This window comes from Ranitomeya variabilis, chromosome 2, assembly GCF_051348905.1.
Source record: "Ranitomeya variabilis isolate aRanVar5 chromosome 2, aRanVar5.hap1, whole genome shotgun sequence".
Lineage (NCBI taxonomy): Eukaryota > Metazoa > Chordata > Amphibia > Anura > Dendrobatidae > Ranitomeya > Ranitomeya variabilis.
The window spans coordinates 25718112-25736030 of NC_135233.1; the positions used below are offsets into that span (position 1 = coordinate 25718112).

General features: G+C 48.5%; 1 protein-coding gene across 2 annotated transcripts in view; it reads right to left on the reverse strand.

The window, feature by feature from the left end:
* Nucleotides 1–78: 78 nt before the first annotated feature.
* Nucleotides 79–17919, reverse strand: part of XDH (xanthine dehydrogenase) — a 90413-nt gene continuing 72572 nt past the window's right edge. For both annotated transcript variants that reach the window (XM_077282137.1, XM_077282138.1), the window contains 4 exons: nucleotides 5415–5480; nucleotides 2646–2834; nucleotides 1686–1853; nucleotides 79–478 (listed from right to left, as the gene is read on the reverse strand). In XM_077282137.1, the coding sequence (XP_077138252.1) occupies nucleotides 428–478; nucleotides 1686–1853; nucleotides 2646–2834; nucleotides 5415–5480 (474 nt within the window). In that variant the 3' untranslated portion in view covers nucleotides 79–427. The remainder of the gene's footprint in view (nucleotides 479–1685; nucleotides 1854–2645; nucleotides 2835–5414; nucleotides 5481–17919) is intronic.

A 17919-nucleotide genomic window follows, 5' to 3' on the forward strand; every position in this document is an offset into this window, starting at 1 on the left:
TGAGGATTTGTAGTTTTGTTTCAGAAATACTCTATAAAGATATATTAGAATAATACTGAGCACTGAATCTTGGAGATTAGTTGAAGATACACTTTAATTTTGGAGTTTGCGTAGTGTGAGGTACAGTGCATGGGTAGTGATCAGTGTGGGCTTGTTTCGCCCTTCTGTAGGTGTCAGATCAGGGCGCGGCTGGGCGACATTGATACATAAACATCTGAAATACAAACATGACTCATGACTACAATGTATCGATGTTCTCCATATCAGGTGGTCTAATGGCTGTCACTCCAGATTGAGATGTCATGGACAGTCCACTTCAGTGAACAATTTGCCATTCTTCAGTCCTCCGCTGATCCAGTAGCACAATTGGCGCTGGAGAAAGGTTAGCGCTATATTCTGCTTATAAGAGCGTGGATGTTCCTCTTATTTAGACTCTTATCGACCATGGCTTAAATGTTCCAGGTTCAGGGACGGGACACTGCAGGAAAACAAAAAAGGGAAGCTTTATTACTGGATATCAATTTACAGCTCACAGTCATATATATTTTTTTTTCTACTTTCCCTTCTATTCTAATTGCTTTATTGCTTAGAAACAATCAGCAGGCAGGTGATGCGCTTCCCTTTTGAAATCTGTGCAATCAGTAAAAACTTTGGGGCTGATTCATCTACTGTACACCTGAGACAAAGAGGGTCTAGAAGACCGCGGTTTCTGATTTCTCGTACTCCTGCACTGATTAATCACCATCATATTAAGCCGTGCAAATTTGTGCTAGTAGTGCAAGGGTTAATCTGCTAAGTTGAAATCTGCTAGAGCTTTACTGCTTTGTTGGTCTCAGCTGTTCAGTGTTGGGCACTCCCCTCTGCTATATACTGTATATATATACTGTATATATATATATATATATATATATATATATATATATATATATATATATATATACACACATACATACACACACACTGGCCTCTGGCAATCAGGGATTGCCGGTGTTAGTTTGATACTGCCTCGTTCTGGAGTTGGAGGTGTTGATTGTTTGAGGAGGCGTTTTGGAGTGTTTATTCTGAAGACTGTTTGGTGACTTGTCTGTGTACATATCCTCATCCTCTTCTGTTTCTTTTTTCCTTCCTTTACTTCCTGGTGTTTCACTCTGTTTTCAGTGAATATTTGTATGGTAGGTATTTTCATTTATCCCTGTACACCTTCCCTTGTTCCTTGTCAGTCTGGTTTGGGTATTCTTATACACTATGGCTTCCCACTTTCGTGGGTGTTGGAGGGGACCGATAAGGGCTGATTAAGGAGCTCAGCAAGGCACGTGGCCCTGGCCTCTTCACATCAGAAGTAAGCCGCGGAGCAGGGATAGCTAGGGCATCCCTAGCTTTAGGCATAGGTAAGGAGCCTCAACAGGGCAGATAAAGTATGCCTGTGCAGGAGCCACGACAGGAACCAAAGAAGAGGACGACATCATATGAAGATGGGAGGCGCTGGACCGGACCGCACCGGGACCGCCCCTGGGTGAGTATAATCTAACTTGTTTTTCTTATCTTTCAGGTTACCTCGGGGGCTTATCTACAGCATTACAGAATGCTGTACATAAGACCCTGATGGCGGTTGCCGCAGTTTTTAGGCCCAAAATTAGGTGACAGATTCCCTTTAAACCGTACGGTATCTCCTCATATGCTCCTACCAGTTTGGTGAATTGATCCACGCAGGCGTTACGGATCCTCTCCGGAGTGGCCGGACTGTCCAGTCTAAACATCCCAGTGATACCAGACTCCGCTCTGGCCGACATAATGGCGTCTTTAATGGCATAAAATATGGAAGCTGATAAGAAGAGTGGAGGCTCCCCGATCGCCTAGATAGGAAATGCAATGATACAATGTATCAATATAAATAAGAGAATGCAGCAATGTATCACTCATGTCATGTGACCTCCACTGTGGGAGTTGTACAGCTGGTCTTATTGGTCATAATTCACCTTGAAAATTCAAAAGATCCCGAGAGACAGGAAAGACACTGCAAGACTTCCCTTGCTTCCCAACACAGTCATCATGTTTCCTGCAACTCACCACTAAGAGAAGCTAAATATATGGATGTTTTTACAGCTCCTATTGAGTTAACACTCTCTGAATAATTTCATATGAACTGAGCTCCTTCTAGTGGTGGCTATATAAATCTGTCTGTAGTGAGCTCCTTCTAGCGGTGACTGTATAAATCTGTATGTAGTGAGCTCCCCCTAGTGGTGGCTGAATAAATCTGTATGGAGTGAGCTCCTTCTAGCGGTGACTGTATAAATCTGTATGTAGTGAGCTCCCCCTAGTGGTGGCTGTATAAATCTGTATGTAGTGAGCTCCTTCTAGCGGTGACTGTATAAATCTGTATGTAGTGAGCTCCCCCTAGTGGTGGCTGTATAAATCTGTGTATAGTGAGCTCCCCCTGTTGGTGGCTGCAGGTATTTTGGCATTCTATAAAGTTTGATACATGTGTGACAAATGTGCAACTTTTAAGAGCCATGATGGAAGCGATATCATTCCTCAGCTTTCCCATACACAGATAACAAGTTTCAGTTAAATACAATTTATAGACAGAAAAGAATGAATCATGAACTTCTATTTGTGAGTTTTTTATTCTAGCACGATGGTCGTACCTTCGATGAGTAGATCGCTTTGCTGTTTGGACAGTCCCTAAGAAGCGACACGTTAAATTCGTCTGGGATATCACCGAACGCTGGGATCTTGTACATCCCGGGGCCTCGTGTGTACAGGTTACCGTCTGGGGAATATTTTAACTCTTCCAATGTAAAAAGGCCGAGTCCTTGGACAAAAGCCCCTTCAATCTGAGAATGTGAAACAATAATTATACGGATCGTCTACTAATGAAGGAATCAACTGTTTATGTCTCAGATCGACAAAGTATTTAATGGTATAATTTCTCTTATTCCTTAGGGCTCATACCCATCAGCGTGAATAAAATCGGTCCAATGTTCACCCTGAAAAGTCAGATGAGTGTTATGCACGTGGCAAGTGTGCAATGTGTTTTGTCTCACCTAGCATCCATATGCAATGCGATTTTAACATCAGCTTTTACATAGAGTAATTCTCTGTCATTCAAAGATCATTTTCAAAGTAAATTTTCTTCAATACATATATAGATACATATGAGTGATATATATAATTAGTAGAGTGTGTGTGCAGCTTACTGGACTTGAATTTTATGAATCAATAAATTGCAGAAAAAAATGTTGTGAGATCCCTCGAAATTTTGTTAACCAGCAGAGGGAAAGCGGACAGTTGGTGGCTGATGTTTATAGCGTAGTAAGGGGGTAATGCACATGGACCTTCCTAGGCTGTGAATATCTGCTCACAGCTGTATACTTAGCCTTTACTGGTTACTAAAATGGGGGACATCCCCCAAAAAATGACATAGGGTCCCAGCAAAGGCTAGGCAGACAGCTGTGAGGTAATATTAATAGGCTAGGAAGGGGCCATGGATATTGGTTAATATCAGCTCACAGCTGTATACTTAGCCTTTACTGGTTACTAAAATGGGGGACATCCCCCAAAAAATGACATAGGGTCCCAGCAAAGGCTAAGCAGACAGCTGTGAGGTAATATTAATAGGCTAGGAAGGGGCCATGGATATTGGTTAATATCAGCTCACAGCTGTATACTTAGCCTTTACTGTTAATTAAAATGGGGGACCTGGTGCGCTGGCAAGTGGGGTAATAGTATTGGGGTTGATGTCACCCCCATTACTAACCCCATAGTCATATTGTAAATAAAAAACACCCAGAATAAAGTCCTTTAATTGAAATAAAGGCACTGACATTTATTTTAATGTCCATGTTCCTTGTAAAAGACCAGCATCAGTATCTTGCAGTAACATCAATAAGGTGAGCGGAGTTCTTAGCCGATTAACTCTGTTCACCTTACTGACGTCACCGCTAGGGCATAAGAAAGTTTTCATGCTAGCAGTTACATTATTGAGGTGAATGGAGATCATTGGCTATGAATTCCGCTCACCTTTCTCACGATACTACAAGGCACTGATGATGCGATATCATGTGCAGCTCAGTGTCTCTGTTGGATGCCAGGCTGAACGCTCACATCCTGTTAAGCAAGGTATCTAGATGTAGCAGAGCTAGACTTGTCAAGGGACAAATTAATTCTCTTATCGCCAGAGATGTAAGGAATATGGTAGCTTTTTTCTTTTACAGGGGACATGGGCATCTGAGGATCATGTTCATGTTGAATAGGTGACGAATATGGTTGTTTATTATTTTTGGTCTTTTACAGGGGACATGGTCTTCTGTGGATTAGGCGTAAAGGTGAGTATAACTTTACTTTTTTATTTTTTTATTAAAATGAAGGTGTCAGTGTCTTTATTTCAATTAAAGGACTTTATTCTGGGTGTTTTTTATTTACAATATGAATATGGGGTTAGTAACAGGGCGCTTTATAGAAGCCTCCCCATTACTATCCCCTGGGCTTGATGGCCCATTCCTAGCCTATTAATATCAGCTTGCATCTGTCTGCATAGCCTTTGCTGGTTATTAGTTATAGTGGGACCCACCGTCATTTTTTTGGCATGGTCCCCCATTCTAATAACCAGTAAAGGCTCAGTATACAGCTGTGAGCTGATATTAATAGACTGGGAAGCTTCATGTTTATTACCCCTTCCCAGGCTATAAACATCAGCCCCTAGCTGTCCGCTCTCCCTCTGCTGGTTAACAAAATTCTGGGGGATCCCACGCTACAAATACACTGCACTAATGATATGTCACTGACATCTTTATATATCTACTCTATTGTCACACTGATTTTACTGTACACGGCTGATGAAATGTCTCACATGCTACATGTGCTGTGCAATTATTTTTTTTTAATCACAACCATTGACTTCCATTGGTGACTCTCATCTGATGTACGAGGACACTCAGCATACTGTGATTTTTTTTGCTCTCAGTCGGATATGAGCTGAGAAAAAAACTGCAAATGAGCCGGGAAACATAGAACAACATTAGTCAGAGTGCAATCCTATTTTTTTTTTTATTGGATTGCACTGGTCTGTTTTCCTCTCAAATGAATATGAGCCCTTAATGGAAATATTGCGCTGGGGGTTGCCATAGTAACCTAAGCAGACTAACGCTTTAGGGCATGGACTTTCTATCATGTGACAAGAACTCATTCATGAGTATAGAAGAAACCCACGTAAAGAAGCCAAGAAGCCATAACTAGTCAATGATAGTGTAGCAACCCCAGAACAAGCACAATAGCTCCATGACTGCAACAGCGAGGAGATAAAGGAGAGAAGTCAAACTCTCATAGTAAGAAATGTCAAATTTCCACGCTTTAGTACTGGTGTGATCCACATATAACATGGCGGATAAATGAATTGTAAGAACATTGTCACCCACCTGCCCTATATCAATTGCCGGGTTAAGACTGATACCAACATCCATCACTATATCTGTACGCAAGTTCTGAAAAAAATCATAAAAGAAGACTGAATATCACATGTATTGCGCACCAGTCATTTCATGTTCAATCCTCCTGCAAAACCATAGAGATAAATGATTAAAGTCTAGTTGCCTGCAGTCACCACTAGAGGGAGCTCACATAATTATTTTTTATACAGACCCTATTCAATTATTTCTCCTATACGGTGAGCTCCTCCTAGTGGTGGCTGTATAAATCTCATGAGTAGATTACGGCCTCCTGGGAGATCTGGGGTTAGAAGATCACTACGTATTGTGAGTTCCAGATCTTACATTTATCCTGTGCGTTTGTGTTTCATGCTAAATGGATTTTGTTTCCTTTGACGCTGAAGAGGTTAACGACCCTTTCCATGCTGGTTAGAAACATGCAGCTCCATCTCACAGCTGTTCCTGACCTGGTCATTTCCTCTCGCTATAAAATCTGGCCAGACCTTCTCTTCCTTGCCAGTGAAAGTTTTACTTCCTAGCTCCTTAGAGTCGCTGTGCTGATTTGGAGATCATTGTTGATGCTGGAGATTACTGTATGCTGTTTTGGGGTGTATGCTTTCCTCATTGTCCTATTCCCATTTGGTTTTGCACATTTCTATCCTTCCCTAAATTCTTCTCTACCTTTGGTGAAGGTTTTGTATGTAAGTTGCTTTTTGTTAACCCAGTTTGTGTTACATGTTGATACATTAGCATTTATGTGTTTGCGAAGTATATAGAAAAATATATGGAGGCATGCGCATGCGCCTCCACAACCTGCACGTCAAGCATGTTGTCCATGTCCCGTGTTGTGGAATAAAGGACTTATGAAGAATCTTTTCAATGTGGTGAGTGCTGCATTTTTCTATATACTTCACAAACACATGATGCACTTCTGTGCGGAGCACGCGCATTGCCAAAGCTCAGAATATAGGATTCATCATCTCAAGGTGTGATTTATACATTACACTAGTGCTGTTTGCCTTTTTCCTTGTTTAACTAGCATTTATGTCCCAGGCCTAATGAGGGAGGGGACAGTTTAAGGTATAACAGGAGAACAGTAAGGCTGGTGACCCAAATATACTCGCCTTGAGGGCTCATTTCCACTTGGGAGAAACACGTCCGTGTCTCGCATGTGGAAACCAAGCTCTGGCGCCGGCACTTTAGAGCGGAGCGTGCAGCTCCATGTGTTCCTATGCGGCCGCACGCTCCGCTCTGGAGTGCCGGCGCCACAGCTTGGTTTTCACATACGAGACACGGACGTGTTTCTCGCAAGTGGAAATGAGCCCTCAGCGGTATCTTTGGGAGTAGGGGTAGTTAGGGTCCCAGCCCTAGGGACAGTGCAGGGCCTCTTTCCCTATTTACATACAGTCACAACGTAACAATAAATCTGTATGTAGTGAGCTCCTCCTATTGGTAACGGTATAAATGTGTATGTAGTGAGCTCCCCCTAGTGGTGGCTGGATAAATCTATATGTAGTGAGCTCCTCCTAGTGGTGGCTGTATAAATGTGTATGTAATGAACTCCACTTAGTGGTGGCTGTATAAATCTGTATATAGTGAGCTCCCCCTAGTGGTGGCTGGATAAATCTATATGTAGTGAGGTCCTTCTACTGGTAACTGTATAAATCTGTATGTAGTGAGCTCCCCCTAGTGGTGGCTGTATAAATCTGTATGTAGTGAACTCTTTTATTATAAAAATACAAAACTTACAATCAATAAATAGCACAAATCAAAACCCCAGCAAAAGCAACTGTCCGAGTCCAACATTACCACCCCCCCAGTCCAAAGCAAAGTCCGAGTCCAGCATAACTGCCCCCAGTCAAAGCAACCCCGCAAAAGAAAACAAAACTGCCTTCTTCTTTCTCAGAGAAGCTTCCTCCATCTTTCTTTCTTATGTTGTTTTCCGTCCTTTACTCGTCTTTTCACTTTTTATCCATCCAGATCTCCTCCTCCCCAGGTTACATCACCCAAGGAGAGAAGAAACATTTTATTAATACACACGCACATACACACTTCATACCAAACCTGACAAAGAAAACTCTGGTCCATCGCCCAAAAAGAAACATTATAGCCACCTGGCTTAAACACATCTATCTAAATCACACAAAACACATTTTTTTTTCCTTTTTATCTATTTTATAATTTATTTTTTTTAATATATATATATATATATATATATATATATATATATATATATATATATATATATATATATATATATATATTTTTTTTTTTTTTACACAGCAAACACAACTATAAACAACCTACCACCAAACCCACACAATACAAAAATTAGCTCACCGAGGAACTTATATCCTCTTGCCTACAAGACAGGATCATCACCTTACAATACAATGCTACATAACTCTATATACAACACTTACCCAGAGCCAGGATTGGTGCCTGTAAGCCCTATATCAATAATTCACTTCTGCAAAACAAAAATCTGATAGTGAAAAGCCCCAGCCCGCCACCGGGAAACCGGAGATGACAGGCTTCTACCCTAGCAATCCTTACCCTACCAGCCGTCCCTACCTATCTAGACATCTGCCCCTATTTATCTACCTACCTTTCCCTGTCTCTCCCTGCCTGACCCTACTACCCTACCTAACTCACCGCGTGCCTACCTAACTGTCCCTGGGCTGTCCCTATCCTGTCCCTACCTATCTACCTGTCCCTACTGAAGCTATCTACCTGTCCCTATCATTTACCTGCTTATCTAAGCCCTAGGTACATTAAATGAGAACCCTCTCCAGAGAAGAGAGGCCCTCGCTGCACCTAGCCTGTCATACTCCAGAGAGCGCACCTTCACCAGGCCACCCAGAATGTTCCTAACAACCTCATCCCGGGGGAGGATTTTCTGCTGAGTTGACACTAAGCACCGTGCGTTCCACGTGTAAAACCTGACCACTAAACTGACTAGAAATAAAGTGCCCCGATCTCGGCCACCCAGGGATCCGAAGGCCCCATACGCCCACTCCGCATAGGAAAGGTGTGCCAGCCGAGGCCAGCCTATGGAAGCACCCACCCTGTTGTAGACCCCTGTATTAAAAGGACACTGAAGGAGGAAGTGCTCCATGCTTTCCAGCGTGTCGCAACACCCCTCACCGGGACAACCCCGATCATCGGAGTTCCTACACTTCAGGTTGTCCCTTACATACAGTTTCCCATGGAAGCAGCGCCAAGCCAAGTCCCAAAACTTCAAGGGGACCCGTGTAGAATTCAATAACCTCAGCCCACCCTCCAGATCCCGACTTGGGCAATCTTTGAGCACCAGAGGCTTCTGGAAATGGGTCAACAGGACCCTCCTGTCAAGGAATTTCCTCGACATGGTCCTGATCTCCCACATTCCCAGACCCCACCGGCGGATCACCTTCAGAACCGGGGTAGCGTAAGCCGGGAGATGCCCGTGCGGTGTGCGCAGGTCCTTCACTTGCCCTCCTGTCTCCCATTCCTGGAAGAAGGGTCGAAGCCATCCCCTGCAGGAGAATACCCACGGAGGAGCCCTCTCTGACCAGAGGTTGGCGATGTTAGTCTTGACAAAAGTGTTTATTAGAAACACCACTGGGTTGACCATACCCAACCCTCCTAGTCTCCTCGTGCGGTACGTGACCTCCCGCTTGACTAGGTTCAGCCTATTTCCCCATAACATCTGGAAAAACAGGCTGTAGACCCGTGTCCAGAGCGGCTCTGGCAACATGCAGACACTGCCCAGGTATATTAACAAGGGTAGCAAAAAACCCTTAACCAGGCTAACCCTTTCCCTCAGGGTCAAAGACCAACCCTTCCATTGGTCCACCTTCTGGGCGGCAATCTTAAGTCTGCCCTCCCAATTTTGCTGGGGGTAGTCCCCAGGGCCAAATTCGATGCCTAGGATTTTTGCCGATGCCTGGGGCTCTGGAAGAGTGTCCGGGAGACCAAAACTAGGGTCACCCCCTCCCAGCCAGAGACTCTCACACTTTTCCTGATTAATTCTGGACCCAGAAGCCTCCGAGTAGCGATCAACCTCAGACATGACCCACTCCGCCTCCTCACCCGAGGACACGAAAAGGGAGACGTCATCGGCATACGCTACCACCCTCAGAGTGTCTTCCGGGGCCACCTGGTCCATCCTGACTCCCGCCAACGGCCCACGCTCAATCCTCCTTAAAAGGGGATCTATCGCGAACACGTATAACAGCGGGCTCAATGGACAGCCCTGGCAGACCCCAGACCCAACCTCAAAAGGGCGGCCAGACCAACCATTCACGAGCGGGAAAGTCTCTGCCCCCGCGTACAAGATCTTTAGCCAATTTACAAACCCCCCAGGCAGACCGTACCTCAGAAGGACGGACCAGAGGTACTCATGGTTAACCCGATCAAAAGCCTTCGCCTGGTCTAAGGACAGCAAGTACCCCTTCCAGTGACCTGCCCTGCCCTGCTCCACTGCCTCTCGGACACCGAGCACAGCACTAAACGTACTGCGGCCTGGAACAGAGCAGTGCTGGGCCCCCGAAAGGAGCCGGGGTGCAAACTTCACCAGCCGTTTGAACAGCACCTTTGCCAGAACCTTCCGGTCCGTATTGAGAAGCGCTATGGGACGCCAATTCTCAATACGGGACGGGTCCTTACCCTTTGACAGGATAATCAGGGCCGACTGCCTCATTGACCGGGAGAGAGCGCCCGAGGAGAGACACTCGTTAAACACCTCGGTCAAGAGGGGGACCAAGGAGTCCCTAAATGTCTTATAAAACTCGGATGTTAAGCCATCCGGACCTGGCGATTTCTTAGGCCGAAGCCCATCAATGGCCAGTCGCACTTCCTCTTCCCTGATTGGTTCTGTCAAAACGTGAAGCGAGGGGTCATCTCCTGGCTCAGGGATGACTTCGGCCAGGAAAGCCGACATCACGTTCCGATCCAGATCCCTCTTCCCCAAGAGGTGTGAGTAGAAAGATCTGATCACCTCCAGGATCCCTGATTTGGATCTGTTCAGGGAACCCGTATCGTCGACCAAACCTGTCACCACCTTACAACTCACTGACATCTTACAGTTTCTGTAGGGGTCAGGCGAGCGGTACCTCCCGAAATCCCTCTCAAAAACCAAAGATGTGTGCCTATCGTACTGACACCTCTTGAGTAAAGACTTCACTCTGGAGATCTCCTCACGGTCACCTCCAGCCGAGACGAGATGTTCGAGTTTCCTCCTCAGTTCCTGATACAGGCGGTACCTGCTCAGGCTCCTGAGGCTCGAGAGCCGGCGGAAGAAACTCGCAACCCGATCCTTGAACATCTCCCACCACTCTGACTTATCGCTACAGAGATCCAAAAGCGGTACCTGGCTCTGAAGAAAGTCCTCAAAGGATTGTCTTATCTCTGCTTCTTCCAAGAGGGACGAATTCAGCTTCCATAGTCCCCTTCCCATCCGAGGGGTTTCTGAAACATTCAGAGAAAAAGAAATCAGACAGTGATCGGAGAACTCCACCTCAACAACGGACACTGCTGAAGAGATGGCATCCTCCTTTAAAAAAAACCTGTCTATCCTAGACCTACAATTACCTCTATGACAGGTGAAACCACAGTGACCTGGGGTGTGCCGGATGTGGACATCCACCAGGCGAGCGTCACTAGCTATGCTATTAAGAGTATTACTATCATAAGCCAGCCGGTCAATGGAGCCTCCCCTATCACGAAGCCTTGTGACAGTGTTAAAGTCACCTCCAAAGACCACCTGCCGACTCGTAAAAAGATAGGGCTTAATCTTCAGGAAGAGACATTTACGGTCCCACTTTGACTGCGGACCATAGATGTTAATGAGCCGAAGCTCCTGTCCCCTCATGAAGACGTCTAAGACCAGGCACCTCCCCATTTCTACCTCGATAACTCTCCGGCATTCAACCGATGCAGTCTTAAAAAGGACTGCCACCCCGCTACACGGCTCGGCCGCAAGAGACCAGTACGAAGACCCGCACCTCCACTCGCTCTCCGCCTTGCGTATGGCCCCCATATCCGTAAGCCTGGTCTCCTGCAAAAACAAAATTTCAGCCTCAAATCGGGTGAGAAAATCAAAGGCCGCAAATCTAGCCGCATCAGACTTTATACTAGCAACATTAATGGTCGCTAGAGTCAACGGGGTGGGTGCCGCCATCATGAGTGATCGAGTTAGATGGCCTTTTTCTTCCCCCCACCCTTTTTCTTAGCCCGCTCATCTCCGGACGATGAAGCCCCCCCTCTTCTTTTCAGAGAGACAGAGGTATCCATCCCTCCCACCTCTTTCTCATCTCCGGACCCAGGGTCGTCCCCACCTCCCGAGGAAGACACACCCCCTGGAGAAGGGACTCCCCCGCCTCCCAAAGGCCCTCCCGATGTTGCCTCCGGAACCTCACCCCCGACTCCCGTCTCAGCAGGATCGTCAAGGGCTTGGAACCGGTTGGAGAGGGGGATCAGAGGGGAGTCGGTGGGACCTTCCTTAGGCACCTTGGTCAGGGAAGAAGATTTTCCACCTTTTTTCTTCTTTTTTTTACTTTTGGCACTCTTGGCACTCTTGGTACCCTTGTCACCCATTTCTTTTGGCTGTTCCCCTCCATCCTCATCAAAACTTTCATATTGAGAGGCATCTGAGAGATCAGCCACTTCCTCATTCTCCATCCGTCTGATCTCCTCATTCACCGCTTCCTCCCCCGGGGCCTCAGTGACATGAGCTGTCGCCTCGGAGGAGGGGGCAGCCATTACCCCAGTTTCCCGAGGCTCCTCCTGCCCCCTGCCCTCCTGACGCCTTGCCTGCCTCCGCTGGTAAGAGGGGCCCCTAGCCCTGCCATTCCTCATCGGCCCCTCAGCTCCTCCCCCGCTGCCACCTCCAACCTCTGCAGAAGTTGCACCGCCAGGAACTTCCTCACGGCTCCCCTCCGCCCGGCCGGCCATGGCATTAGAGAAGGAACGAGGGCAGCGGCTGAACGGGTGACCTAGATCACCACACAGGTGACATCGAATGACACCACAGGATGCGGCGAGGTGACCCACCTCGCCACACAAGGAACATTTCTGCACCTTGCAGCCTGCGCTGAAGTGGCGAGGATCACCGCACCTGTGGCATACCTTCGGCTGCCCCTGGTAGAAGACCAGAATTCGATCCCTTCCCAGGAAAGCCGAGGAAGGGATGTGGGTGACAGTGCCACCTGAACGCTTCAACTTTACCATGAAGGTCCAGCCACCTGACCAGATACCAAAATCGTCCCGGTTCTTCTTAGGGACCTCCACAACCTCGCCGTACCGGCTCAACCAGGTCATTATGTCAACGCCAGAAAGAGACTCATTACATGTTAAAACGGTCACTTTCTTTGGCCCACTTTGGCGAGAAATTGCTTCCACGGCGAACCCTCGCCAGCCGGGCTCCTCTTTTACCAGCTCATAATTCGACCAAAAGAGCTCCAAGCCCTCTGGCCGAACAAAGCTGATATCAAAGGTGGAGGTCCCAAAAGGATGTATCAGAGCAAAGATGTCAATAGCCCTGAAGTCCATCTTCATGAGGAGCTTCACCACATTTGTCCTGGATGGACACGCCTCATCGCCCCTCCAGCGAAGACGAACCACATTTCTCCTGGAGACCCCCTGCCCGGCTGTCGGGAGGGACCACACGGTCTCCCCCCCCCCCTTTTCTCTTGGAAGGCAGCTAGACCAAACTTATCTAGCCAGTAGGACAACGCCACCTCTCTTCCCTCTACATTGATCGTCCGCTCACCTTTTTTGAGGGCCTCCAGGAAACAGCGGCGAAAAGCTTCATTCCCTTGGTTCGGAGATGAGGAAGACCCCTGTGGAACCCCAGCGGCAGCAGCCGCATAACTAATGGCGGCTGCAGGTGAGGGGGACGATGGACCAGCCCCTATATTCCCTGAACCCTCAACCTCACAGTCAACCATCTCCACCTCACTTACCTCAGCCTCACCATTTTCACTGGTAGAAATCCCCGCACTGGCACCATTCACACCAACCATACCTCCAGCAGAAACCGCCCCTGACCCGTCACCATTATCACAGACACTATTCACACCACTTGCACCAATTCCAATTTTATTTACATTTACATTTTTGTTTGCATTTTTTTTTCTGCTTTCTGCTGGGATTGTTATTTGCAGTGCAGCTGCCCCTTTAAGATCCATACTGCAGGGTTTGATTACCACACCCTGCTTTGCAGCAGAGCATGTGCTGGCAGCTGCAGACTGTTGCTCCAGCCTCTCCTGCAGACCATCTCCACACTCCCGTGTGCACTTCACCGCCGGGTCCCCCACAGATACAGGTGACACACATGCAGAGGACCCCAGCGGTGCGACCCCCTCCGGTGAGGGTGCGATCCGGTCCGGTATTACCGCAGCCATTACAGCTGCACCTGAGATGATAAGCGGTGCCGGGGTCCCGGATTTTGACCCAGCATCGGATCTGCATGTGGGGGACCCCGACACCACAGCACACGCCGCCGATGATGCGGCCCCGGCTGACAGCGCACCGCCAACACTGCGGGGAGCGGTGACCACCGGCAAGGTACCCACAGCCTCCACCCCCCGAGCGTCAGCGGGTGCAGCAGGCACCAGGCCGTCCCCCGTTTCCACAGAGGATCGGGCCTGGACACCTCCACAGATCTTATTACTGCCCGCCACAGGGCCACACTCCAGACCATGCACACTGTCCGGCTCTGCAGCCGCATGCCCACTCTCGCCCCCTCTGCTACCGCCAGCAGAGATGGCGACCTGCGCCATACGACTTGTACTCTCCCCGCTCCCTCGCACCGGACCCACTGCAGGTCCCGGGCCGGGGTGGGTAGCGGGCTCCACACAGCGGGACCGGGGGGTCCCAGGAAGGGGGACAAACACCAACCTCTCCTCCGATGTTTTCTTCCTTTTTTTGCTTTTCTTTTTCCCCCTCCTGGTTGCCTCGTCCCCACAGACCTTATCCCCAAACTTCAGGTGGGCATAATTTACTGGGGACTCCAGCTGACGGATCTGCTGCAAGACGAGGCAACCCCCACTACTGCTGTTATCGCTGCTGCTATCATCCGCATCACCCCCATCATCCTCTGAAATGCTATTGTCTGATGGGAGTGGGACCTGCACTGGATCTATCCCGCTGTGTGTGGCCTGGAGATCACTTACCAAGCCCCCAGGTGGGTACGGTGCCTCCTCCATCTCCTCATGGTCCACCTCCTCCACCTGGGTCGGACGCCGAGACCCCTCTGACTCCTTTGCAGCAGCCATGTTGTGAAATCGGTCCTCGTTTTCCAGTTTTTCCCGGAAGGGCCCGCTATTGTTCAATATAGCCGCTCTCTGGGCTTCCATGCCCTCAATGCAGATCCCCAGGCTGGATATCCTGGCTGTCAGGGCAGACTTCTCTGTGCGGGAGGCTCTGCTTGCAGCTTGCCTCACCTCCTTCAGCTCCTCCCGGAGTCTCCTGATGGTCTTCCCAGCCTCATCATACTCGCTGAGGTACGCATGGACGCGGGAGCCATAGCTGGTAACCGGCTCCCGTGCGGCCCTAGTGCCCCAATCCTTCTGCACCGCCGCCGCTGCACCTCTGCGAGTACTCCGCTCACCTCCGGGAGGAGACACCGCAGTGGCCCTCGCCTCAGCCTTAGGGGCTTTGCAGCCCTCCTGGGTCTTCCTGGGCTCCTCCATGCTCTGGGCCTTGCCGGATCTGGTGACCCTCTTTGCCGGTAGCAATGAGCTCCCACCCCTCGCCGGCTTAGACCGAGGGGTGGGAGACGGGGACTCAGCCCCACAGTCCATTCACTACACCCCTCTCTTTCCTAGGTCAGAGAGGGGGAGAATTACTGGGTGGAAAAAATGGGTTACTCTCCTGGAGCAAACAAACCAGCACCTTCCTCCACAGACTACAGGCTCCTAGTGTTGGCTGTATAAATCTGCATGCAGTCAGCTCCCCCTAGTGTTGGCTGTATAAATCTGTATGTAGTGAGTTCCTCCTAGTGGTGACTGTATAAATCTGTATATAGTGAGCTCCCTCTAGCGGTGGCTGCATAAATCACTATGTAATGTGAACTCTTTTATTATAAAAATACAAAACTTACAATCAATAAATAGCAAAAATCAAAACCCCAGCAAAAGCAACTGTCCGAGTCCAACATTACCCCCCAGTCCAAAGCAAAGTCCGAGTCCAGCATAACTGCCCCCAGTCAAAGCAACCCTGCAAAAGAAAACAAACTGCCTTCTTCTTTCTCAGAGAAGCTTCATCCATCTTTCCTTTCTTTCTTTATGTTGTTTTCTGTCCTTTACTCTTCTTTTCACTTTTTGATTCCTCCTCCCCAGGTTACCTCACCCAAGGAGAGAAGAAACATTTTATTAATACACACGCACATACACACTTCATACCAAACCTGACAAAGAAAACTCTGGTCCATCGCCCAAAAAGAAACATTATAGCCACCTGGCTTAAACACATCTATCTAAATCACACAAAATTTTTTTTTTTTTTTTTTTAATTTATATATTTTTTTTATTATTATTTCATTTTTTTAAATTTTTTTTTTTTTTTTTTTTTACACAGCAAACACAACTATAAACAACCTACCACCAAACCCACACAATACAAAAATAAGCTCACCGAGTAACTCATAACCTCTTGCTTACAGGTGCATTAACCCTGTAAGCCACAGGATCATCACCTTACAATACAATGCTACATAACTCTATATTACAACACTTACCCAGAGCCAGGATTGGTGCCTGTAAGCCCTATATCAATAATTCACTTCTGCAAAACAAAAATCTGATAGTGAAAAGCCCCAGCCCGCCACCGGGAAACCGGAGATGACAGGCTTCTACCCTAACAATCCTTACCCTACCAGCCGTCCCTGCCTGTCTAGACATCTGCCCCTATTTATCTACCTACCTTTCCCTGTCTCTCCCTGCCTGACCCTACTACCCTACCTAACTCACCGCGTGCCTATCTAACTGTCCCTGGGCTGTCCCTATCCTGTCCCTACCTATCTACCTGTCCCTACTGAAGCTGTCTACCTGTCCCTATCATTTACCTGCTTATCTAAGCCCTAGGTACATTAAATGAGAACCCTCTCCAGAGAAGAGAGGCCCTCGCTGCACCCAGCCTGTCATACTCCAGAGAGCGCACCTTCACCAGGCCACCCAGAATGTTCCTAACAACCTCGTCCCGGGGGAGGATTTTCTGCTGAGTTGACACTAAGCACCGTGCGTTCCACGTGTAAAACCTGACCACTAAACTGACTAGAAATAAAGTGCCCCGATCTCGGCCACCCAGGGATCCGAAGGCCCCATACGCCCACTCCGCATAGGAAAGGTGTGCCAGCCGAGGCCAGCCTATGGAAGCACCCACCCTGTTGTAGACCCCTGTATTAAAAGGACACTGAAGGAGGAAGTGCTCCATGCTTTCCAGCGTGTCGCAACACCCCTCACGGGGACAACCCCGATCATCGGAGTTCCTACACTTCAGGTTGTCCCTTACATACAATTTCCCATGGAAGCAACGCCAAGCCAAGTCCCAAAACTTCAAGGGGACCCGTGTAGAATTCAATAACCTCAGCCCACCCTCCAGATCCCGACTTGGGCAATCTTTGAGCACCAGAGGGTTCTGGAAATGGGTCAACAGGACCCTCCTGTCAAGGAATTTCCTCGACATGGTCCTGATCTCCCACATTCCCAGACCCCACCGGCGGATCACCTTCAGAACCGGGGTAGCGTAAGCCGGGAGATGCCCGTGCGGTGTGCGCAGGTCCTTCACTTGCCCTCCTGTCTCCCATTCCTGGAAGAAGGGTCGAAGCCACCTCTTGCAGGAGAATACCCACGGAGGAGCCCTCTCTGACCAGAGGTTGGCGATGTTAGTCTTGACAAAAGTGTTTATTAGAAACACCACTGGGTTGACCATACCCAACCCTCCTAGTCTCCTTGTGCGGTATGTGACCTCCCGCTTGACTAGGTTCAGCCTATTTCCCCATAACATCTGGAAAAACAGGCTGTAGACCCGTGTCCAGAGCGGCTCTGGCAACATGCAGACACTGCCCAGGTATATTAACAAGGGTAGCAAAAAACCCTTAACCAGGCTAACCCTTTCCCTCAGGGTCAAAGACCAACCCTTCCATTGGTCCACCTTCTGGGCGGCGATCTTAAGTCTGCCCTCCCAATTTTGCTGGGGGTAGTCCCCAGGGCCAAATTCGATGCCTAGGATTTTTGCCGATGCCTGGGGCTCTGGAAGAGTGTCCGGGAGACCAAAACTAGGGTCTCCCCCTCCCAGCCAGAGACTCTCACACTTTTCCTGATTAATTCTGGACCCAGAAGCCTCCGAGTAGCGATCAACCTCAGACATGACCCACTCCGCCTCCTCACCCGAGGACACGAAAAGGGAGACGTCATCGGCATACGCTACCACCCTCAGAGTGGCTTCCGGGGCCACCTGGTCCATCCTGACTCCCACCAACGGTCCACGCTCAATCCTCCTTAAAAGGGGA